Below are 25,617 nucleotides of genomic sequence, written 5' to 3' on the forward strand. Positions count from 1 at the left end.
TTCTTTAAAAATGAACATTTGACCCCAATATTTGACTCTATCAAAGGTACAATTTAAATAATACAATTTGTGGTTTAAGAAAACAGAATCTACAATAGACTTTTATGTACAGTAAGTGTACTTACTTTGCTTTCATGCATAAGATATTTCCTTTTTATTTACTTTGTATCTTATTTTTTGTGGGCCCTGCTTCACAAGCACTTTCTTTCACCAAGAATCGTTTTCTGCATTTTTTACAAGACAAAACTTCCTAATTGAAGATTGCAATAATTTTAAAATTATAAAAAATGTGTTTAATTAGGACAATGTGCCCCACCCATTGTATTTAAGTGCTCTAATAATTTATCTCTTTTTGATGTCAGAATTTTCAGAAAGAAAACCTGTGAAATTTTGTTTTTTGCCAAGTATGACTGACACAGAGGCTAGTGTAATAAAGTGGATTGTGTTGATTGTGTTGTTAATTTAAAGTAATATTTTCTTCATCTCTCCCAGGACCTGGAGCAGCAAAAAACGGGGCTGCAGCATCAGATTTTGGGGTCTTCATGACAATGTGGTTCCTTTGGCCAGCACTCCTCGTTCTCCTATTGAAGATCTAAGTGTGACAAGTTGAATCTGAAGATATGAAACTACGAACCCATCACTGTGAACAAAAAATTATGCATTAATTCCAAGAGCCATTTCTTCATCGTCATTTTCTTCTCAAAAAAAGAGGCTCTTTCTCTCTTCCCTCTAATAACAACAACAACCATGATAACAGAAGTAAAATCTTTCCTCGTTTTCACTGACATTTAATCGGCCCAGTAAAGTTTATATCAGGCCAGCTCTGCTATTCACAGTGTGGTTGTGCATCTTGGGTACCTTTTAAACTATAGCCACACTAGACAACCTGATTGCTTCTCACAGCCTGAGAAGTGTTTTGAATTTATCTATAGGTCTATTATCTAGAGATTAGATAGTGAATTAATTAATTTTCTGTTGGAACAAATTTGACCAGTCATAAATATTGTAAACTGACGTGAGAGGCCCAGTCCACAATGCTTTTCCAAATAGATTGCAAGAACTTAACATTGTTATAGATTTGTGTAATAGAAGGGAATCTTTGACCTGATATGCAATTTTGATTTCATTGAGAATACTAAAGGATTTAGCATCAGATTCCCAACTTTTCCAGAACACAATTTAAAAATTTTAAAGGGACTAAATCTAAAAATGAAAAGGGAATAAATCTAAAATAAGCTGAAGTGAATTTCATGGTTGAAATATTATAAAATCTGCAATTTCATGAATGAAAGCTTTTATGCTGCCACATCTGATAAGATGTAATATAATGGAAATAAGGAAAGGTCAGAAAAGGCAATTCATTTAGCCTCTTTTCAAGTCAATTCATATAGTTAGAATAAGTAATTTATAATTATTAAGGAATGCAAACAAAAATGTTAGGTCATTCCATTGTAGCAACTAGTGCAAGTATGATTTCACAACTGTTAGAAACAGTGTTTTATTACAGCAGATTTCTAGCAGTGAGAGAAGGAGTGGAGCTACAGTATATGTGACATACTGTACAGTACCTAGCACCAGGCTTGAACATAGTGAACACAGAGCATAGTGCTGTGGTTGAATGCAGAGCTTGAGACAAAAGCTGTAAAAAAAAATAATAATCCAAGTACGGTACACCAATATGGAAGCTCTAGGACTATTTTCGGCTCCTGTAAGATGTCCTTTAGGCACCTAGCGTATTTAATATTATTAAAATTTAGAAATGAAGCTAAAACAAATAGTAAAGTGGACCAATTAAATATCTAAGAAAGAGGTGATCAAACAGTACTGAGATCTACCTCTTTCAAGACTTCAGTTCTGATGAATAGTTAATATGAGTTGAGCCAGTTAAGTCTTCACCCATTCATTTATAAAAAGGTTCCTTTAATTTTAAAGGCTTTGGCTTAGTTTTTTTTTAACTTTGCTCCCTTTCAAATTAACCCCAAATAATTTTTCCAAGTCTTGTTTACTTGGAAAACAAATACATAAATGTTCTCTGTTTGCGCCTATTGTAATTTTATCTTGAAATATTTGTGACTTCATAATCTGTGACGTTTTCAGAAAGCTACAGTAGGACTACTCCTACTGATTCCAGCAAACACGCATAGTCAGTTTCCAATCTGACAGAGTCATATTTCCACGTAAATTCTGTTACTTTTTGTGTCACTCAAGGAACACATTAATACTGGAGTTATTTACAAGAATACTATGGCATGTACAGTATTACAGTTTGTCTTATATTTCATTATAACTTTAAAATACAGTATGTGAGAGATGCAGGTTTTAATGCATTCCCAAATGATTTTGAAAATGAATAGGCTGGGTGGTATGGAAGAAAGTCCTATTTATGCCACTGATTGAGGGTTACCAAGTGACTCTACCAATAAAGGTGCTTTCCAAAGCACAGTGCTTGCCCAGATTATTCTTGTGTGTATAATACTAGCCTATCATTGGGATTCTGCAAGTGGCAAGGAATGACAAGCACAGCACAGGCCAGTAGGGATAGGAGCAGATGGCCAGGAGTCTCATGGCTCTAAGTGAAACAGTAACTGCTGTAACTTCCTGGGCACCCGTGGGCTTGTAATGAAGTCAAAGAGCCATGCACTGGACCTCCTAAGCTGCTTATTCTCCTGGAAGGCACCTTGGAGAATTTAGCACCTCAGAGTGAGAGGAGCATTTCTGTACAGCTCCTGTCCTCACTGTTCTAGTGTAGCACAGGTGCTGTGTGCCGTGACAAAAGGCAATGGTTGATATATAAAAACAAATGCAAAATAGTATTTTAAAAAAGTATCTAAAATGGCTCATTAATATGTCATCCATTAAATTCTTTAAAATCAAGCTGGGACGTTCCTGCTGAAATACCTAATATTTGAATGCAGATTTACTAAACTACTGTCAGATGTCCAGATTAATAATGGACTGTTCTTTGTAACTGTTCTTATGTTCTCATAGCACTACTCATTCAAATGATTTATAGTAAAAAGTTCACCTTATACTCTACTTGATAAAGTAGATGTAGTGGACTATGCTTGACAATGCAGTTTCCAATATAAATGATTTTGCTATGAATGTCTCAAACAGAGCTACTTTATTAAGAAGCTAAACTGAGTTCTAATTTTTCCTGAATATTTTTTTTAATGTAATGTATTAAAACACCAAAGGAACACCTTTTTTTTTCCCTGAGGGGATTTTAATCACAATTTTCAGATGAAACATCCTGCTCTGAAACTAGGCACCTGTCAAGACTGACATTTTTACTACGTCCGCAGAAGTTCCGCAAAGAAATGCGTTCTTGCTGTGGCACTGTCCACAGTGCTTACCACAACCAGTGTGTGTGATTACTGAATTGAAGGAGATTTCAGAATTGGACTTAGAGTTCAAATCAAACAAAAGTTAAAAACATTGCTTTCCTATTTCTAAAGATACAAGTTGTTTCTGATTAATTGCAAGATAACAGATAACAGTACAAAGTGTCTAAGAAAACTACAGTAATTTCATTTTCCCAATGTGTGAGGGATTTTTTCCTGTTTAGCAATAGAGTGAATTTCAGCTGTTTTTTGTTTCATGAATGTATAGCAGTATCTTTTCCTGCTCTTTCTGTTCCCTTTCTAATGCTGTTTCATTGAGATCATAGTTAAACTATGATTAAGTAAAATGTAAATTATGAGGGACAAAAAACAACTGCATAAAGTGATAAATGTAACACTTCAAGATAACATGCTAAAAGGAGAAATGATATTTGATTCCTAGGCACAGCACGAGAAAAGCACGAGCTTGTTTATGGGAAATGTTTCAGTATGATTAAGTTTTGTCATTGATATGGTCTCTTAATTTTTTTATAGTGATAAAAAAAAATTCTTATCACATTATTATCACTTTTATCATATTTTCACTCTCACAGTGTATTCAGTTTCTCTTTTTTTTCTTCTAGCAGTATTTTTTTTACTCAAAGTGAACATGAGTTTGTTTGTGATGAGTGTTTCAGTGATGTTTCCTATACAGTATATAGACAATAATGTTAAAGGAATAAGAATAAATAAAAGGGTTTTTATCAAGATTATGAAGAAGACAAAAAGCAAGAAATAAATACATTGAACTGGAGCAATATGTAATTGGACCCGTGTCACTCCTCAACTTTGTTTAGTTTGGTCCGTGTGAAATATGTTCAGTTAGGTACAGTGTAGTAAAACCTGACCTTAAAGTGATTTGTATTGCAACAATATACTCATATTATACCTTTCTGTAAAATAACTTTACCGATTAATCCATGTAATGAAAATCACATTTCCTAAAGCCCAATACATTCTGATCTGAAATGTATATCGTCCAAACACTTTGGACCCAGCAAGGTGAAACATTGAATCACACACTGATCTATTTATTTTAATTTCCTTGCTAAGTGAGGATGAGTTCTTTTTTCCCCAAATGTAAATATGTCACTCATGGGCGTATAAAGTATTTGATAAAACTGCTTTCATCACATAGCTTCTGTCATAACAGAATGTACCATAACATACCATATGTGCTGCTTGGGTGATCCACTGACTAACTTTGTTATAATCCTACTGTCCTGGTGTCTTATGTGTATCAACCTTAGTGCTATAAGGTGAACTACTATATATCTGGAATGTAAACTGTATATTAAAAGGAGCAAGAAAATATTATAAACCCAGAAAAAGAGCAACTGCAGATTACAAGCAATATTTCTAGCAATCCCATGTGATTAAATTATCTGTTGTTATGTTTTCTAGAATGTTCTGGTCTGGTCATTATTTATGCAGGACAGCCTCACAAACTACTACCATGTGATGAAAATGTCAAAATGTTAAAGTTGAATTCAGGAGCTAGAAATGAAATCTAATTTATGTGACTGAGATGAAAACATAACAAGTTATGGAAATGTTCTGGATTTAACTCTTGGTTTGAGAGGATTTGGATAACTATTTGGATGTGGAATTTACCATAAATGTATGAGAAACCAAACAGGCTGAAGGGTTCCTTCCTTCACAGGGGTACTAAGGTTTCTGGAGGGGTATTTTCTTGAAGAATGCTGGCATATGAAGTCTTAAGGCCCATATTTATACTGTAGAGAGGTATTGATTTGTGGGAAATGGGTCATGTCTTTCTACCAAATTTTCCTGTCAACCCCACATTTTGTAATGCTTTGAGACATTTCACCTTCCTTCCCATACAGCTTCACATCACATCTACACTGGACTTTTTTTACTGTCTAGTTTCGTATTCTAACCACATTGTTTATTTCCTGTTCGACATATCAGCCCCAATACTGAAGCTAAACAAAGGAAGTATGACAGAGTGTCTTAAAATCATTTGAGAACAGTGAGTCCCTCTTCATGATTTCAACCTCATTTCAGTGTGACCCTTTTTTAAGACTGTGCCTTGTTTCCAGTGGTGACACAGGTTACAACCTGGTTACAACCCAACTGAAATATTCTGTTGATTTCCATGAACTTTGTTGCCATGACAGCAGTTTGTTTTTGGACTTGAATTAAAGAATGGGAGAGAGGCTGAAGAAGAAAGAAGACCCTCTTCATAGGCATTTTATAATGGAGAGATGTCTAGCCTGGAAACAAGGCATTACCATTTGAAAAAATTATACTAGAATATCTGGTTTCATGGTTATTATTAAGTTCCACCAAGCCAGATTTATTTTAATTAAGGTATCACAGAGGGACTGTAGTCAGTCATATATCTTTGAAGCATGATTCTTTGATATCAAAATGGCATTGACTGTGTGCTTCCTTTGACATCATGTAATTATAACATTCTTGTGTACTTAAGATCTATTGAACATTATTTTTATCAGGTTAATTGGCAATATTTGTATATGTTTCATGAAAGATGGTTTAACACCATTTTTGTTCCACTTATTTGATGGATTATCCATATTAAGTGGGGCTGTTGACGTATTTAACTTTAACATCGTAAGCTGCTTCTTTTTTGTCTCCTTAAAAACGTGTAATTAATTAGATTTGAACCTTGGTGAAGGGATCTGTTTATCTGAATTCTAAAGTTCTGTTCAGAAAAAAAATAAGTTAACCTTTTTATGGTACTTTTGTGAAGTTGCATCACTTTTATGTGTACCATGCCCTTATTGAAAAGTTTGCTTTTACATCACCATGCCCAAAAGCACCTTCAAATTATTTTCCTTTATGAAAATTGTGAAAATTAACCGCTAAAGTCTTAGATTTTTCAGTAGGTTACAACAGTGAGCAGTTTGTGTTGGCGAGTTTAATTCATTCTAAAAGAACAAAGCCCCATTTGCCTATTGGATATGTATTTTGACTAAAGACACACATCTAAAGTACATTAATCCAAAAAGTAACAAATTCCTTTGCAGGAGACGAGGAGATTGTACTTGAGTTAGTGCATTGCAACATTTTCAACACAGACAAGAGGAAAACTGCACCCCTGAGCTATGCAGTTTTTTCAATCTAACTAGAAAAGTAAAAACAAACACAAGTTATCTCTGTAAATCAGAGAAACAAACATTAGTTGATATATCTGCTATGATGTCTATGCAATACTGGGTTGCCATCTTTGTTAAAAGCACAGTCAGAACTGTCCGATCGGCATATGTCATAGGAATCAATAGGCGAAGAGAGAGAAATCCAGTCAGCAGCATTAGCACATTAGTTTGATATTGACATCACCTTGGTACAGCAGAGTCAATGTTTCTGCTATCTTACCATAAGACATGTATTTTACCCACTGGAGTCTAACTACAGCTGATGTAGCTGATGATCCACTCTCAGCAGCTTTAAAATATTAATGGGTAGAATTTCTAAAAGCACAAGAGAAGGTTACATGGTCAGTGCTTTTATTCCACCCCAGAACCTCCCCTGTCATGCATCCTGTTTTGCAATGGAACATTTTTCATTGGAATGGAGTGGACCATTCGGATGCCTAATACCGAATCACGACACCCTTAAATTCCTAAGCGTCATGTACATAATGGCTAGCCATAAAAGATGTCATAATATCAATGTGGGTTAAAGCATGTAAATGTTATCAGCATATGGATTTTGAAAATCTGAGTCTTGTGTGGGGTATATTAGGGTTTCAAGGGGGGAGGGGTATTTGGGAGGGCTTCAGTGCAAATATTTCATATATTCATATGTAAGATCCCAGAAAATCTGAATAAAATCCTGGGAAAAAATGTGAGCCAGTGGTTTGAAGAGAGGAGATGTGATCAGTTAAGGCCACCTATGTGATATGTTTCCAATTTAAGACTAAAAGCAAATATAAGAGCCAACAGTTGTACTTCATAAAAAAATGTTAAAAATACAATGCTTTATTTTAGGGGCTGCAAATCATACTTTATAAAAGTAAAACACACAAATGTTAATACTGAAGTAGCCAATTCTGAACTCTTTACATACTGTATGATAAATAGCTTACTTAATGTACTGCAATTAACTGAACAAGTAATCCAAGAGTCACTTGCTACCAGATTATTGACAGACGTTTATATGATCTTTCAAATGGTATACTGAAAAAATCAAAATAATATACCAGTTAAAGCAACAAAACAGATCTGCTTTTCACAAGTGGTCACTTATAAGAAACTATGTCAGTATACCTCTTTATCTGCCCAAGTATTTACCACATTATCATTATCAGGTAACAGCTTAGATAAGTTTTTATTCACATTAGTTGCCTGACCATAATTCTATAACTGTGCCAGTTTCCACATTTTCTTTCATATACCAAATTGCTGTTGAAAATAGTATCCAAAAGGCATAGGAGTATAAATGATGCAGGAGCTGTAGTTCAGTGATACCACTAACACAGATGAGTACAAATGAGTACTTCTAAATCAGGACATACAGTATACAGTTGAACAATATCTGGGCTACGATCTCGGGGAACCAGCATCACATTTCAACTCATATGGCCATCAGGTTTAAATCGTAAAAGCAAAATTATTTTTATATCATTAGAAATGCGCTTCTGCATTTTTGTTTTAATTAGCAGTCTAGTATTAATTAATTTAGGATAATTAGCATTGATTAGCAATGAAAAAATGCAGCCTCGTTGACATTATTTTATAAATATATTGCACAACATTATAATTTATAAAGCAATGTTGCAAAGCAAACCTATTGATACCATGTATCTAGTGGTAATGGCTGACAACAAAACACGTAGACATAGAAACAAATAGACATATAAATAAAGATAGCTAATACTGTAGAGAGATTTAACTAATATGATACATTATCAAGTGAAGTTCAGCAAATCGACAGAGCTTTTTTTAGACCTGGTACTATGTATCAATGACAAGAAAGACTTGTGTCATACACAGAAAGGCCAACATTAGGTAGATAGATGGCGAATTACAGTAGGTACCGTACCTGTAGGTGCCTGTCATTATACAGGCTAAGTCTTTGCTGTCTGGCATTATATTTGTAATCAGGAAAGAGATCAAGCAAGGGTTTATTGAACATTCCACTCACTCTACCTCTCTACAACTGTACCAATAAACTCACAGTTGAGAACTAATAAATTACGGATGAGAACGGCAAACATACTTTTCAAATAGGCTGGCAAAAACATTGGTTGAAAAATGATGTATTTATTTTTATATGAGTTTAAATTTGCCAGTTGTTTTTTTCCACTTTTGATACTGACCGATCTAAAATATCAAATCAACATGACTTACAGTATCACTGACCCACTCCCTGAGAAAATGCCCACTCCTGTATTTGAATCAATCAGTTCAGTTCTACGTGGGATGTGATCATGTATTCAATTTATTTTTAATAACAATGATTGAAATACTTTTTCTTGGTACCCCTTTCAAGGCAAGGGTTGCTTAAGGGACAGCTTAATGGCATGATTGAGTTTACTAGTATTTATTTGAATTTGGCAGTCCTCACACCAGATTCCAATCTCCCCTCCTCCCTTGTCTTCTCAATTCCACAGCACCCTGGCTGGACTTAATGACTTGCTTTGAGTTCTTGGTCCTAGTCAGCCTGTGCCAAAGCCTGAATTTAAACTGGATTTAAACTGGCAGTCCTCCAGACTGTATCCCGGCTGTCCCTTGTTTACCTCGTTTACTAACTTTGAGGGCAAAAAGAGCACATAAATTAGGCACATAAGAGTTTGACATGATACATTTTCAATTAGGAAAAAAATGTTGTTATTATTTTTGAGTCTTTAGAACCGATGAGTTTAAAACTACATTGAGAAGTTTGCACCATCACTGTCATGGCAAACTGAGCTTAAGCTGGAACCATAAGAAATATACTGTTCACAAAAAAATTGCAAAGGTTATTATTAGAAAAATTCTAGATTTAATTTAAAAACCAAATAAAACTAGTTATCAGAAGCATGGGCGAAGGTTCTGACATTCTTCAGTTAATTCCAGACAATATAGAACAATAGCTCAGCAGCTGTTGCAGCGCTAAAGAATGGTTTGGCACCAAAAATAAGAGGACATATTGAAAAGTAAACAAATTATCTCAGTTTCATTTTCTTTGCTCTAATAAATCATGAATACAATAGATACAGGCAGCCCTATAAAAACAATAATTCCCCTAAAATAATTATTTATCTGTAGCTGTGAGAAGTTAGTCATTGTCATTAAAGATGTATATTAGAATTTAACTAATAATGATAAATCAATTGGATATGACTAACTGAATTCCATCCCTCTCTTTATCTTCTTTGGCCTTTTCCCACAAGGTTTTCATAAGTCAACCCAGCACAGACCCTCTGCTAAAAGCATCGCTATGTCAGGACGCATCAACCAGTCCGGAGATTCTGTATATCTATATGTGTGTGCGTGTATGTGTGCATCGTCTGGCTGTCCATTTCAGGCATGCTGGGTTCTAATCTTCCAGACCTGAGAGTTAATGTATCCAACTTCAAATGAACCATTGTCTTCCACATTGAAAAAAATCTGTGTTGTGAAGATCCTGTTTTTTTTTTCAAAATCCATGAAAAAAAAATAAACAGAACTTTGTTTTTAACATATTTCTCATGTCTGATTTTGCTGGAACCAACTGTTTGTTATTATTGCTTGAAGTCACCAATAGGGAAAGGACAAAACTGGAAGAGAATCTGAGCCAAAAAAGGAACATTTCGCAAAAGAACTCTTTTGCAAAGTGATTTGCAACATGGAGTCTCAGAAAGAAGACTGAAAAAGGGGAAATTACCAGATAAAATAAAAGGATATGAACATCCTGTGAAAATCTACCATATACTGTATATACTGGATTCCTGGATCAATGTCTCTATTTGAGAAAGGGATTTATTTTTTGTGCTTGTGAAGTATGGATATTTGTAGTAACAAATGTCACAATGAAATTGAAAGTGTTTTTTTTAAATTCCCAAATCCTATTTGTTTTTTGTTTTTAAATTAGCAATTGTACAAATTCAAAACAAAACATTCAGACATACTTTATTAAATCTAAGCACCAAGAAAGATGTGGTTGATACTATTATTATTTTGTGGGTAGGAAAAAAGCACTAGCCATATTAAATGTTTTTGGAATACAGCCCAAATGTTAAAAATTGTAAATGCTCAATTGTAAGGAAAATCTGACTATAAAAAAAACTGCCTGATGTCTCATTTCTACAAAGTAATGACAACTAGGTTGCAAACTATAGTACTAAACGCACCTAAAATTAATCAAGTAATTATAAGAGTACGTGATATAAGTCAGATACTGCAAACACTCATTTATTTAGGTCATTTGTCTTGCACAATATATACGCAACCTAATTTGTGGTGTATGCACTTATGATAAGTTCTCACCGTCGTCACTTTTAAAAAACAAAACCACATTCAGAAACTGCTTCCAGAAATTTCCGTTTTCAACATATTAAAGAAGTTAGAACAAATTAAGAAAGGCTTTGTTTAATCCTTGGAAGAGTTTAAGAACATTAGTAAAAAAGAGAACAGTTACGCACATAACCTCTGATCTTGTTCTAAGTGGTTTACAGGTAGTTCTGCCTCTGAAAGGACTTCTTCAGTTTAGAGACTGAGCCCGCTTTCATTTCTGGTTGATGTCACTTTGCCAGCTGTGACCAGGAAATCTCCAGCTAACATGGGTCAACAAGTATGGGCTTAGTAAGTCAGGGTCCTCTTTTCAGAGAATAATGAATTATAGGTAATTAAAGGTTGCAATGACATCAGTGAACGACGTGGCTTTTCTCCTATCAGCACTAATTCTACTGTCAGGCATTGTGGAGCTTTCCGAGTTTCAAAAGATGAGTGGCACAGACATGTCCCTCTTTCCAGACCAGGTATCTGAGGCCTACCACCTTATTATTTATTACACAGGCGTCTGAAGTCTACCTGCATCCAAACATCCAAAGCCTGGCATCCCAGAATGCCCAATTATGTCTACCCAGAACTGCTTAACTATTCACATATCTGCTTTTCTTGAGAGCCTAATGACACAGCTTGCCCAGGATCTTCATTTTTTACAAAAAGGAAATGAAGCATGCTCTTATGCAAGTCGTGTTTGATATGCTTCAGTATTGCAGAATATTTCATTCCAAGGACAGAGATCTAAAAGCTCTCTCACTCACACACACATTCAGCAAATGTACAGTGCAGGATCTCGCAATTCATATAATGATAAAAATAGCTTAATTCATTCACATCCGAAATACTGTACATTTTATTTCAACAATCTTTTCTATAATCGGGTTAGTGGTGTTGCCCTGGACACTGACCAAACTATCCTAGTTGCTATGCAGGGTGAACAGAACCTGCTCCTTTTATGCTCCTACAGCATACAACTCTCCCTAGAAATTGACATGACTCCTTTTTTGACTCCTGAACATCTTTCAAATACCTGGGACTATACACATCAGTGTATTTGAAAGGTCTCTCTTTTACAACAGTTTCCATCCTAGACATACTAAAAGCTCTCTTCCTTTTTCAAAATGTCTCAGGCTTTCCCATTATTTACATCAATACACCCTCATACTGTAGATCACAAGACTGCTTTTGACTATGGTTTTGATTCTGTTGATCAGAAATGCTTTATACAGACAGCTGCATTCACATGGAAACAGAGTTCCTGAATGTCTCAAATTAGTACCCAAGATGCACTGGGCATGGCCGCACAATTGCTGTGAACCTGGTTCCTTTCACCAGTGGCCTGGATTTATCAGTGCACAATTCACGTGCTTGCTGTAAATCAGGACAACTATGGACAATGAGATGTTTATCAATCATACTCTACCTGCAATTTCCTACTTACAGTATAAAGGTTATGATTCTAAGCCAGTGAAATTGATTGACTTCAAAATCAAAGAATAACATGAAATGGTAATTTTAGTTTAACTTTAACTTCACATTAATAGAGTTACCTTATGGTGTTTAGTGTTACAGAAAAATTGATAAAACTAATTATTCTGTTCTTAACCAGAAAAAAAAAGTTATTTGCCAGTAACTGGTGCAGCATAGATTAGTGCTCCATCCACATTTAATACAGCAGTTCCTTGTTATCTCCAGATAAAAACACTGACAAAGGGCACAATGTGTCCAGTCACCATTTACTTGGATGTGGACTTATACAGCCACATCTGTGATGATATAATAGCAATAAGACCTGTTTATGCATATATTGCTATACACTTAGGCTGCCTCTGTCTAATATTATTGCATCACATTTGTCATAGCAGACAATGTGTTCGGTTTGGGAGAAGGTTGGAGTTAGGATTAAGTTTAGGGTTAGGGTTTTCATGAAAGCTGACTTTCAGAAATGTTAATAAAGGATTATGAATACCATTACAACATTATGATAGTGATATAAACCATTCAAATAGCCTGTGATGGATTTAAAAAGGTTTTTAAAGCACCTAGTTAAAAGACACCGACATAGAGGTTCCACTTATACTGTACATTATAATGCAGATTTTTATCCTTGAAGAAGGGTACACCCAGAAAGTTGTTAGACTTTGTTAGACATACTGTAGGTACTGAACATGCTAATTATGCTTACAGGAATACTGTACCTACAATAGCACATACTATTTCATACTGCATATCAAAACCTAAGTACAGTAAATGCGTGAGCAATTCAGACAAAAGAGCACAAGAGAGCGATGTTAGCTGCAGACCCAACCCAAAAACCCAGAAGCGAATAAAAGGTTCTCAACAAATGACCTTCCATAGGAAATCGTATGTTAATTTTTTTCACAGCAAAAATGGCATTAGTTATGCAATCATGCAACCAGAATGCGGCACATAGATTTACTGCCTGCACACATATGTGAATCGTTTCGCAAAGACAAGAAAGCAGATTGATGTGCACACAGACAATGCATTCTGTTTCATTGCAGTTCTACGTGAGGCATAGCATGGGACAAGTGCGTGTTTCCCAGTTCTGCACCTTCCTCCATATAGTGATTTTTTTAATGGCATTAAGTCCAGGTGAGTACTCTATACTGGACCACTCCATACTACGACTATTGTTTGTTTTAATCTTTGTGGGATCTGATTAAACTGAGAAAAGGTGCGAAGAGATTCATGTTAAGGTTATTTAGTGCATGTAACATCTGTGTGTGCTTGTGTAAGATTTATTTTTTTTAAGATAAGAGAAATGAATAATGCTAGTAATACCTGAAATGGCTGTTCTTCTTTGTGTAGCATCGGAAGATGAAGTTACATTAGAGAAAGAAATTGAACTCAACAATTACTAACAACTTGTTCATACGTCATCAGGAATTCACTTCAATTTTGTTATTAAAGACAGGTGAATTAACAATTGAAAACCAATCAGAATTCTCAAGAGCAATTCTTCTGAATTTTCTTTTGAAATGAAATTATGCTCTCTGTACAGGGTTCTCTCTTAAACAGAGAAACAGAGCACAATTAGTCACGCAATAAATAATTTTAAATATAACACATTTAAATAAAATTGTTTATGTAATCAAGAACCATTGTTCTTAACTTTTACGTACTGAAGAAGTAACCTTCTAAAAATAAATCCAAAATACATTTAAGCAGCTTTAAACAACTGCAACAGAAGTAGAGTGCAATTTAACTTCTCTGTAAAGCTGGAAAAGCAAGAGCATTCTGCCCTCAAAGAATGCAGGAGATTTGGTTTCACCTGTGCTCTTAATTACTTAATTACACTAACCATTGGGAATGCATGTGCTAATTGAAAGTACCTCTATAACCTGCAGGATTATGTCCTCTGAGAACTAGTTTCTGAGTTCTTATTTAGTTCTTGTCTGACATGCAGTTTTGACAAAATCATAAAATGAAGCACAAAAAATAATGACTGATCTTTAGAACTTGGATTGCACAGCAGAAAGAAAGCAAAAAACAGACACTATTACAAATTGTACTTAGATTTTTGATTTTTTTTCTTTGTAGCTGTCACTAATTGCACAACTACCATGCTTCTTTTTTGCTTGTTTGTATTACTACAGTTCATTGTAGTGCAGTAACTGTAATGTCCAACGAAATGAAATTGTTCAGCAGTCAGTCTGGAAACATTTGAAACTCAAAGTGATGAAAAATAATTATATTGTGTAGGCTTTGCTGTTTGCATTTTTCTTCTGAGCTTAAATTGCCATTATAAATGTACGCTACTAACATATCTAGGTAAAATAGATAAAGAATGTTGACAGCGAAATTGGAGATGCATTAAAAAGCATTTCTTGCATGAGCAATCACTTGTTTGGAGTTAATTGCTTTCCTCTTTTAAAACTGCCAAAAAGTAGCCTGTTTAGTTGTTCAAACTAATTTAGCTAAAATATTGTTTGTATTTGTATATTTGTCATCAACAAAGCAACAGCCTGGGAATTAAAAAATGTAGTACATAAAACTAATATTTACGAATAAAATATGTTGTATATTCATTTATATAAATGTGTATTTGTAGTTTAAATATTTATGTTTACAGTATACTGTATATATAAAACTGCTTGCCTTTTTATATATGAAAAGGTTTGGTTCTCTCATGACCCTGAATAAGATGGTTTAGAAAATGGACGGATATATATGAAATGTTTAGTGTCACGGATTTAGGAAAGGGCATGCCGTGGAATGGCTAGGTGAGCAGTAGAGACCCTATGTGTAGCGGTAAAAGGGGCAACACAGAGGTTAGCCCAGGCTCAGGTGGTATAGAAACCTATGTCCTCAGGCCACGGATGTGGGGCTACCTGGTACTAGGCGGATTTCACGACATCCGTACACTCAATGCAAAGCCAGGAGCAGATCAGACACAGGAAGTAAATAGGCTACACAACAAGACACACCAGAAAGACATGAATAATCACAGGTAACTAGGAAAAGGAGTGAAGTAGAGCACCCTCACGGTGTACAGGGCATGACAGTACCCCCCCCCCTCAAGGGCAGCTCCTCATGCCCAAAAAGATCTCCACAGTACTGGGGGGAGGAAAAACCTCATTTAACTGAAAGGAAACCTCCGGGAGTCCACGGCCGAGAGCTACGCCCTCCTCCGGGGTAAAAAAACCTTTATTGAGTAGAGAAGGGGGAGGGGCGGTCTGGGCTCTGGAGGAGCAAGACAAAAAAACAGACAGAACAGGTAAAAAATCATGCACAACAAAAAATAAACCCCGATGGAACAGGGGAACAAACAACAGATAGGGAGACCAGAGGGCTTGGGAGCCTGGGACAGAGACAGCAACGGGCGTGGGAGCCAAACCTTGGAAAGGTTTTTGCAGCAGATCGGATTAAAAAGCAAATATTGACCCCATGTATATTTCAGCAAAGCCCCTTACAGATGTTCAAAAAACATATTTTCAACAACATATAGTTGATGTTGATGTTTAAAACACAGATAGGCACTTATTTTCTCATTTTTTAAATTCTATTGTTTTAAATTCTCTGTTGTGTTACTATGGAGCATAACTACTTATCATTTCGGTGAACTACAAAAGCTTACTAGTGCCATGGAGAAAAATAAAATCTCATTTATATGAGATACTATTGTGTTTATACGAGAATATTAACCTTACTTACTGTATGTATTATAAGTAATAGAAATAGAAATAGGTCAGTCGGGTAGCTGCATCAACATGCATAGGCTGCAAAGGAACAAGTAATAGGTTTGTTCCACGCTGAAAAGATAAGAAAGGAAACAATGTTTCGGCTGTGGAGCCTTCTTCAGGTGTGAGAAACAGGGCAGACAGCAAAGTTTATATAGCATAGGAGAACAAAAGCTGGGAGAGTGGAGGAAGTGGGAGCAGGGCAGAGACAGAGTGGTGTGAAGTAGAAACCTACAAATGAATATAAGTAATATATTGCATTATACTGTATATGCAATAACATATACAGTACATACAGTAACATACATTTGGAAAGCTGTGTTATAGCTTCTTGCTGCAGAATTCTATCTCATATAAACAAGGTCATTTTGTTTGCTTCATGGAGCTAATAAGCTTCCTTGAGCACTTCTATTGACTGCCACTGGTACACTATGACCAATACATTATTGGGCAATTAAACACCTTGAAATATTTTCTTTTTATGTATTTTTCTTCTAACGAGTTAGGACACGGACAAGCTCTGACGGTCTTGCAATCCCTGCGGGAAATAAAGGAAAATCGAGGAGGCACAGTCATCCTGCCCTGCAGTTTTGAAGACCCAGATGGAAAAGCAGACCCTTCGACAAAGTGTGCGGTCCAGTGGTATAAAGCCAAACATGGGCAGAGCTTGAGTGAAAGCACACAAGTACCCCTGAGAACACGCCATGCACTTGCGCAGCCAGAGCCATCACTTACGCACCGAGAAGCCTCCCTTGTCATCACGAATCTCACTCTGGAGGATGCTGGGATGTATTACTGCACTGTGAATGTGTGGCAAAGAGGCAATGGCACAGGAGCAGGTACAGAGCTACACATCCATTGTAAGTAACCCCACTACAAACAGATATTTTACTGCGTTAATGTCTTAAATAGTTATTGTTGATGTTTGGACTCCCTTATGGGTTTTAAATGCTCACTTTTTCACATTAAAGACCCCTCCTTTTCGAACATCATGGAAGCTAAATATGTTTCTAGAAATTCTCTTTAACTGCCTTTTATTTATTATTTTAATCACATTTTAAAATGTATCCAACCCAATTAGACACTGACATGTCTATCACATCTTAAGTGCTTTTAATTTCAAAAGAAATTTAATTATTACTAACATATGCAAGTCATTCTTTTTTCCAAAGCAATGCACATTTACAGCCATTTAACTTGAGAAACCCAATGCAGTTTGCTCAAGGGTACAAGAGCTGTACTCCACCTGAGATTTAAACCCATAACTTACTAAAGTATAGAAACCTACCCACTTCGCCATAGCGCTGCCTGATTTTATCAATTTCCCAGGTGTGTTTTACCATGATAAAGTTTCGTACAATTTTAAACTCTGACACAAAATACATTACTTAATATAAGAGCTATCAGTAGGACCTAGGGGAACACTCTGCTATGAAACTCTTTTAGATGTCACTGCAAGATTAGTACATTATTCACTTCTTCAGATTTGTCATGTAAGAAATAGAATAAAAGGTAATCATACCTTAATGCGGTACTTCTCTGTCTCTTTTAACTGATATAACAAAAAGCTTTAATTATCTCTAGTTTTGTATAATCTTTAAATTTCAGTTTTAGTTCAAGCCTGTAGCTATTATATATTTGATTTCAAATCTGTACATGCCTTTTGTCTTCCAGTCTAATTTAAAGTGGCACCTCAGTTTTGTAAAAGCAAATCACGTTTATTAACCAATTACAGCATAAAATTGCAACTGACTACTGTATGTATTTTAATACACAGAGTTTTTAAACAGAAGTTCAGGAGGGGTTTAAATTTTAATTTTGCCCAGTTTCACTCTTCAACATATAAATATCTCTCCTCCCTTGCACATCTTTTTGCACCCCTCCCTCCAACCCAACTTCACTCTCTCACTGGCTCCTTAGCTCATTCCTCATGAAGTTAGACACCCAGTCAGTTTTGCACTTAGAGAACATTACAGTTATTACTAATGCCAGGCTACCATTTCCTCAGCCAGGTAAGTTATGTTAATTAAACTTTCAATATGGTATCCTATTCAATGTTTTTGCCACATCGGATTAATTATGATTTGACCAAACCAATGAAATGTAAGAAAATATAAATATATCTAACATTTACAAGGTAAACTCCTTAAAGTATAAACTAACAAATGTATTGTTTTGACAGCTCCACCATCTGCCCCCAAGCTGTTCCTACAAATGCCCTCTAATCCAGCCACAGAAAAATGGAGTCTGGTGTGTCAGACAAAGGGATTCCACCCTTCACATATAATTGTGAGATGGAGTAGAAGCTGGGATCTCCATGGAGGAGTTAATGAGAATCTAGGAAGCAGTGAGAATAGCCCTGTTCATACCGCCTCTCTCAAAAAACACATGGGAGATCACAGCACCTTCTTTGAAAATGGTATTGACGAGGTGCACAGTACTGCAGTTCAGACACTTCATCTGTTTGAAAACAGCAGCAAGGAGGACTATGTAATCAGTCACCTTCAAGTAGCTCATCCTAATATGACTGGAGGAACATACTTGTGTACTATATACCATGTCTCACTGGAAGCCCCTCTCACAGCAGAGTTTAAGTGGGGTGAGTGAACTTACTTTTACCGTAATGCTCACCACACAAGTAAAACTATACAATGGTACCACTCCCTAGAATTATGGTGGCTTTGGGGCACTATGACATTCTGTTCAAAGCAAATTAAATTACAGTATCTTGGAAAGATGATGCAGTGTCTGAACAAATCCATGCTGTTCTCAGATGTCCTGCCTGTATTAATAAAACTGCATTCTTATAATACAATTGTACTGTATATGTAAAGTTAGAAGTGGTAATCATGGAGGATTTTAATTTTCTTCACATAGACTGTGATAAGGCACGTCATCAGTAGAAAATTGAAATGGAAGACCAGGCAAACAATTGCTTCCTTTGTCACAACACCTTATAGAGTAAATACTAGTGTTTATCTCATATTTTTAAACAATCAAGATACAGAGACAAAGATTATGATATGTAAAAAGGAATAGCACAGATATGGACTGACAAAATGAATAGCAATAGTTTGAAGATATTCTGCTTGAAGCACAGATCAGATTCATCTTAAAAGTAAACATATTAAGAAAGCTTGAGTCATACAGTATTGCTTTCATAGCCCAATTAAGCCAAAAAAAGGAGAAACAAAACTTCACAAAATGATTATTTAATAGGATCCACTTTAAAAAGAAGCACGGCAATGTACAAACATGGTCATAGTGAGAGATAGGAAAGATTTTAGAAAGGGAGACTAAAATAATACGTTTAGTTCTATATTATAACATGAAAATAAAGGATTAAGGTGTCTCAGAGATAAAAATGTGAAACTAAAATTAGACAAGGGGAAGTGATTAATATATAATTAAATTTCCACTCGTTTGTTTGGCTAATCGACATCGTGCCGCAGGCCGAACAAAGATTTATATTAAACAGTTTTACTCAGAAGTACTGCAAGTATTTGAAGCACTCATAGACCATTAACTTAACCTTTTTATTTTATGTCTTTAAGATCTTTTCGAAGCACACTTGCCATTTCAAGCAACTGGGTGCTTAAATGTCTTCAAAATCTGTTTTCTGGGTGGATTATTCTGTATATTCTTTGCAGCAGGTAAAGACTAATTTGATTTTTAATTATAATGTTATGTAATATAACAAGGTAATGCTTTTCCCAGACTTTCCAAAAGAGTGCTCCAATATGGAGACTGGGAACACAGTGTAATAGTTGCAATCTTCAGATGACATGTTAAAGAGACCTCCTGACTACTTGGTCATTGAAGATCGCATGGTGCTTTTTTTAAGTAGAGGGGTATAAGGGCCAATGACCTCGTTAGCTTCAACTCTGATCGTGCACAATCTGACCTTCGGTGAGTTTTCCCTTAATTCAATTGGTGGCATAATTATTCATTTCTTTACCTGAGCTATTGTGTGGGGGTTTGTTGGTACGTAATGACTCAAACTTGTAAAGGGGCAGCACTAATTCATCACAGGGGAATTCATCACAGTGATTGCGACAAAAGAATTTTGCATTAATCAAAGGAATGGCTGGGAAGCATTCGTTGCTAAAGCCAGAAATTGCAGCGGGGAAAAGAGACAACAACAACATCAATATGAACATGGTCACACTGGGAAGCTGAAGATGGAAGGTGTCGGGAAAAGAAACTGGAAAAGAAGTGCAGACACCTGAGAGATGTTCTGTGAAGCAAGAGAGACAAGGATCAAAGAACTGCGTTTTCAATTTGGCATAAGACAAGGAGACTCCACTCTCCTTCACAGATGATCCACCGTCCAGGCATGAGGAGGTCAGGCTGGGGTGGCTTGCTTTGAAAAGAGACAAAGGATTGGTAAACAAATTGCTGGGAAAGTTGTGAGTGGACTGCTATGACTGGATAGGGAAAAGTGGCACAACGGACCATTGAGAGACTTGCCAGAAAACTACGCTTTCAGGTTTGGTTTCGCTTTCAGATCAGGTACTGTAAATGGACAACTGAACGGAGTTTGGATTGCTTTTAGCAAAGAAAAGATAAGCCACAGAGAGTAACAGGAGAGGTCTGTCTCTGGTGAGAGCAAACGTTACATGCGCTAACGAAACTTTTCTTTGAAAAGGTCTAACTTTCAGTTAGATTTCACTTTTGAATCGGCTGAATTTTTTTTTTTGCTTTCTTGGCTTCTGACTCAGTGGAAGAATCTCGTTATGTTCAAGCAGGTTGAAGAAAAACAGTAGCTACAGAGAGTTTTGGTGAGAACAAATGTGAGAAAAAACCACGCAAGTGAATAAGCAAGAAGTGTTATGCAGTATTTATGTATTGTAGGTAGGCAGAAGTGCACAGGATAACAATTTAATCTCGGCCCAAACATTTGTTTGAAACTCCATTAGTTGGAAGGGGTTTCAGTATAGACCACTGAAGAAAGAATGGATTAGAAACTTAGTAGTAAATGTTTAAACAATTCCATGAAAAATCTGAAAATTTCAATTTGTGGGGACTGAGTTACTTCCAATATTTTGTCAAAATTAGGTCATTTGATATTTGACTTGTGCATTTATGTGCCATTCATCTGCATCCAGTCGTCTTCTTTCACATAAAGACTGACATGGTGAAAGAAAACTGCAGCAGTATGTAAAACATTCAGGAGACCATACAGTGGAAACTATATATTTTTTTATTAATCCTTTCATTGTGTACTTCCTTTCACAGCCCTGAAGTCCTGCTGTGAGAATCGTCTTCAATATTTTGGGTAAGTTCTTTGTACTTAGAAGTATGGACAGTTACAAAATAGGTGTGTAATGAGATAATATGGCAAAAATCAAGTGAACTGCAAAACAGTCCAGACAAATCTGCCAGTGCTTCTTTGGAAGGCTCTGATGTCAAAGATGAGGAGGGAACGAAGAAATCTCTCTTAAGTTGGAATTATATTATAATGTCAAAGGAATGGCTCAGGAAAAAGTCCAAATCGTTTTTATTATGAGGAGGGAAAAGTACAAAGGAGGGAACATTCGTCCAGAAAGAAAATTCAAAACAAATAGTAGGTTTCTGTTGTGCATTTCTGTGTTTTCTGGAAAACAAATATATTGAAAAACTAAATCTACTTACAAACTATAGGGAGTTAATGGGCTCCTTGTTTGTTTAAATGGAACACTTCCTGATGCTATGTTTTCAATCTTTATAAAGTTATTTTACTCAAAATACTTAAACATAGACCTTTAAATGTAGACCTAAGCTGTTCGGAAGGCCAGGCATGCTGAAAAGAATGAGGAGACCCCAGCATCGGGGTTACAGAGCAATATGGTTTTCATTCTATTAATTACTTCACTGAGCCAATCATTTTAAACAAGAAGTCAAATGAGCTATTTCTTTGCTTAAATGAAATGCTCATTGAAATGTTTGTGTAAAAACTGCAGGCCTTTTACCCTTGAGGAGCATTAGTAGGAGTACTAGGAATGTAGAGATCTTCAGCTATTCAAATTTGCAGAAGTCTTCTTAGCTAAATCAGTCAATGACTATCAAATTATTACAGACAGCAGAGGTCACTATAGCAAAAGGACTTCTTTTGGTACGATTGTTTATTTAGCCTCAACATAATATTACTTATTGAACTGGAAGACAAAACATGAAAATAATGTGTGTGTTTTTTCAAGGAAAAAGAATGACTAATTCTCAAAAATAATATATATGAATGATATATACAAACAAACCCAGAATAACATGTCTGTCTAATTTGTCCCTACTAACCAATCCTCCTGGATGTTTTTATCCATAATTCTAATATCCAATTCTCTTTAGTACAGTCCCTAGACTCTTGTGCAGACTCCATTAAGTGTGGTATTGCACTCCCATCTACTGGATGGAATTTTATAGAGACATAACACCCAGTTATTTTCTGTAAATTGACACCTGTGCAAAACCTTTAGAGACAGACCCTATGTATTCTTCCAGGGCTCCAACGTCCCCTTGCCAGATGCGTTTAGTGCATAAGCAATCTGAAATACTGATTTGGCTTTTATTTACTTGGTTTAAGGAATAAGAAAAAGAAGCCTGACAATAATACCATCGGAACCCCTCTTGCTAAGGTGGATTGAGCAAAAGAATTTCTGCAGGAGTGCTAATGGGCTGCATGGGTGAACAGGGATATGTACTGCACAATACCTGTAGTGGTGAATGCTGGGAAAAAGTGTCCATTAGGCATGTTAAGACTTAGTGGGGTATATCATAAGATTGATCCTCACTCCTGAACATTGGTTATAGACTCTATAACAAAGACAGATACATACAGTAGCTGTTAGCACACAATAATAAACTTCCATTCTCCATGTCATGTGGGAGCTCATTCTCTTTTGAACACTGACCTTTAGTTCTCAGGTTTTGCTCTGTTTTACTTTCTACAGAGAAACTATTTTTCATGTCTGTTTGATTGAAAAAAACCCAACATAACATAACTCTCTTAATGATCTTATCATCTGTTACAAAGTTGTACCTTATTTCATGCTGGTAATGTCTGTCTGTTTTTTGTCAAGCTTGTGTTGGACCTTCACCCAATAATAATAAAACTCCAATTGAAATGATAACATACAAGTACGTTTCTTTGAATGTCTTGAATTTACCTGCCTTTCACATCAACCCTAAACGCAGACCAATTGAAAATGCGCCTTCTAAGCTTTTTCTAATTGCATTTTGTTTTCTCCTTAGGTCTTCAAGGAAGTAACTCATGCCATACCGTATGTGTGTGAAAATACAGTATGCAATGCTTCTGGATTTTCTTTTTTTAAATACATATCATTCAATTATTGACTTCTGGTTGAAGACTTACTTTCTTCTGTGTTACTACTGTAGATGGCTATGTATAATTATTGTGTTATGTTTATTTTTTCATGTGGAACAGTGCAACTTACAAAGGTGCATCATCTTTCTCTACTTATAGTTAGTTGAATTTGACTACTCTTTTATTGTAGATTTCTGTTCTACAGTACATATTTGAAATCTTAAAAAATAGTATCACATGAGCTCTGAACCAAAACTGTCAAGACTTTTAAAACCTTTTCTACTATTTAAAATCAATTGATTTGATTTGATTCAATTGATTGATTTGATATGTCTCTTTTTAAAATGCTAGGGTATTATCCACCATCAAAACCTTTATTTTGAATCTGATATTGCCAGTAGCACATGCACCAATGTTTTCCTGTATATTTGCTGTCATTGTCCTTATTGCTTTTGACAGCACCAATTCTCAGTGTTCCAGCAAACATCTCTTCGCTAGCATTTACGAGCACACAATATCAGTGTAATGAAATATCAACTACGGTAGACATGCTATCTTGACAAAATGTTCTTGGCTTGAATTTTGCAAAAAGAAAATGCCTTCTAGTTAATGTTCTGAGGACATATGGTTAACTGAATCAATTTAGTGTGTTTTATTCATTATTCATCAATGTAATAACAGTTTATACAGTATATAGTATGTGTAACCATACTCCTTTTACTTTAACACGCTATTTTTCATTGTGTGCCAACTCTGGACATGGAAAGAAAAATAGAAAAATTAAATTCTCTGCTTCCCCAAGTCTAAAAATCCTGCTTGCCATTATTTTGGAACACCCCGAGTATGTACAGCAGCAATCTAATTAACTGTGCACATATCTTCAGTGCTGGTGTACAGGAATATTGTTGTGTACATAGTATGTTCAGAACAATGTTAAACTCTAAGGAAAAGCTTCAGAAATAATAAAAGCAGTTAGAAAAGAAATAGTACATCATAATTTTACTCCTGAAGACAGATCTTGTGGTGAGTGACATTGAGTGAGTAATTGTCACATCTTTCAACATGATATAAATAGTACTGCATATATTAATACTTTCAACTTAATGGTAGTGTCAAACTTGTGAACCACCACATCTTTTTAATTATGACGAGCTGATCTATCCACACATTTCAGCTATCTCTGTGTAAAACATGCTACACTGTCGGACTGTGTCTGATGCAACTGAGTTCCTGGCAACTGTCGGACTGCTGTTAACTATTGTATAATTTCCTTTAAAGTCAAATTTCTTAAGTGCTAAAGTGTTTTCAACTAGCTGTAAACTGTCTCTGTTCCTGTTTATATTCCTTTAACTCTTTCGCTCTCATGCTAATGTTCTTCTCACGTACGTGTGATGGATTTCTGCATTTCAGTAGGATACTTTGTATCGAATAAAAAGCGATAGAATATCTAGAAAAACAATAACAGAGCAGTATTATTTTATTAATATGAAGTTACTACAACTACAACTTTTTTTTAATTAACTAAACTATTTCTTCTAAAAACTGTAATCTACTACCCCTTCTATTCCATATAATGTCCCTGCTTAAATTTCCCTGAGTTAGAATATAGTCATGTTATGAACCTCACCTATTTGCACAAAGCCTCAGCTTGAACTGTTATAACATCACTGTTATTAATGCAATTCAGTTTGCATTAGAAGAACAGGCGTCTGACTGATAATTCACATCAATTACAATATTTACTGTATCTTACACTGAGGTAGATACCCATCATATCATATCTATTAGATATTATACCAATCTATTCTAGTTACCTCTGTATCAGTTGTTTCTCATAATCGTATTTTTTGCCTTCTCTGGAAAAGCATTAAGCTAAAAGAACTGTTCTACAATAAATAGAATAGAAAAAAAAAAATAAAAATACAATAAATATCATCTCCCAGATTCAGTGGTTGAACTAAAAGACCATTGCTAATATTTCAGTAGAGGGTCACGGAATCACATGAATTGTGTGTCTGAGTAGACAAGGGAATATATTGATTACAGCAGAAAAATGCCAAATAGGTTAAGGTTAATAGGTTTTTCACAGTCGTACATACTTCTCTATGTATTCCAAGGAGAGACAATAACTAATGAACAACTTAATAAACAATTAAGTAAATAATTAGAACCTCAGGCTGGAACCAAGATAGAATAATTGGCCTTCAAGGTTGGGATTTTAGATGCCCATGGAAGAAGCAGACAATTTGATATTGCAAATTGTTTACCAACGT

General features: G+C 35.5%; 2 protein-coding genes across 2 annotated transcripts in view; both read left to right on the plus strand.

Annotated features, from left to right (window-relative positions):
- Positions 1–10,034, plus strand: part of iglon5 (IgLON family member 5) — a 199,561-nt gene extending 189,527 nt beyond the window's left edge. The window contains exon 8 of the mRNA XM_015336582.2: positions 493–10,034. Coding sequence (XP_015192068.2) covers positions 493–596 — 104 coding nt within the window. The 3' untranslated portion in view covers positions 597–10,034. The remainder of the gene's footprint in view (positions 1–492) is intronic.
- A 3,316-nt stretch (positions 10,035–13,350) lies between these two features.
- LOC107075421 (tapasin-related protein-like) lies at positions 13,351–24,771 on the plus strand. Its single transcript, XM_015336495.2, has 6 exons — positions 13,351–13,456; positions 16,551–16,904; positions 18,227–18,643; positions 19,599–19,697; positions 21,283–21,322; positions 23,272–24,771. The coding sequence occupies exons 1-6, from the start codon at positions 13,384–13,386 to the stop codon at positions 23,285–23,287; spliced, it is 999 nt and encodes a 332-aa protein (XP_015191981.2). The 5' UTR covers positions 13,351–13,383; the 3' UTR covers positions 23,288–24,771.
- The last annotated feature ends 846 nt before the right edge of the window (positions 24,772–25,617 follow it).

Source organism: Lepisosteus oculatus, chromosome 27 (genome assembly GCF_040954835.1).
Source record: "Lepisosteus oculatus isolate fLepOcu1 chromosome 27, fLepOcu1.hap2, whole genome shotgun sequence".
NCBI classification, from domain to species: Eukaryota; Metazoa; Chordata; class Actinopteri; order Semionotiformes; family Lepisosteidae; genus Lepisosteus; species Lepisosteus oculatus.

What these genes read in the sequence shown, in the direction of transcription:
- LOC107075421 (XM_015336495.2), top strand. Translation starts at nt 13,384, where the DNA reads ATGGGACAAGTGCGTGTTTCCCAGTTCTGCACCTTCCTCCATATAGTG. An exon ending in TTTAATGGCATTAAGTCCAG is followed by an intron (nt 13,457 to 16,550) that starts GTGAGTACTCTA and finishes CTAACGAGTTAG; the next exon opens with GACACGGACAAGCTCTGACG. An exon ending in CTGTATATTCTTTGCAGCAG is followed by an intron (nt 19,698 to 21,282) that starts GTAAAGACTAAT and finishes TTCCTTTCACAG; the next exon opens with CCCTGAAGTCCTGCTGTGAG.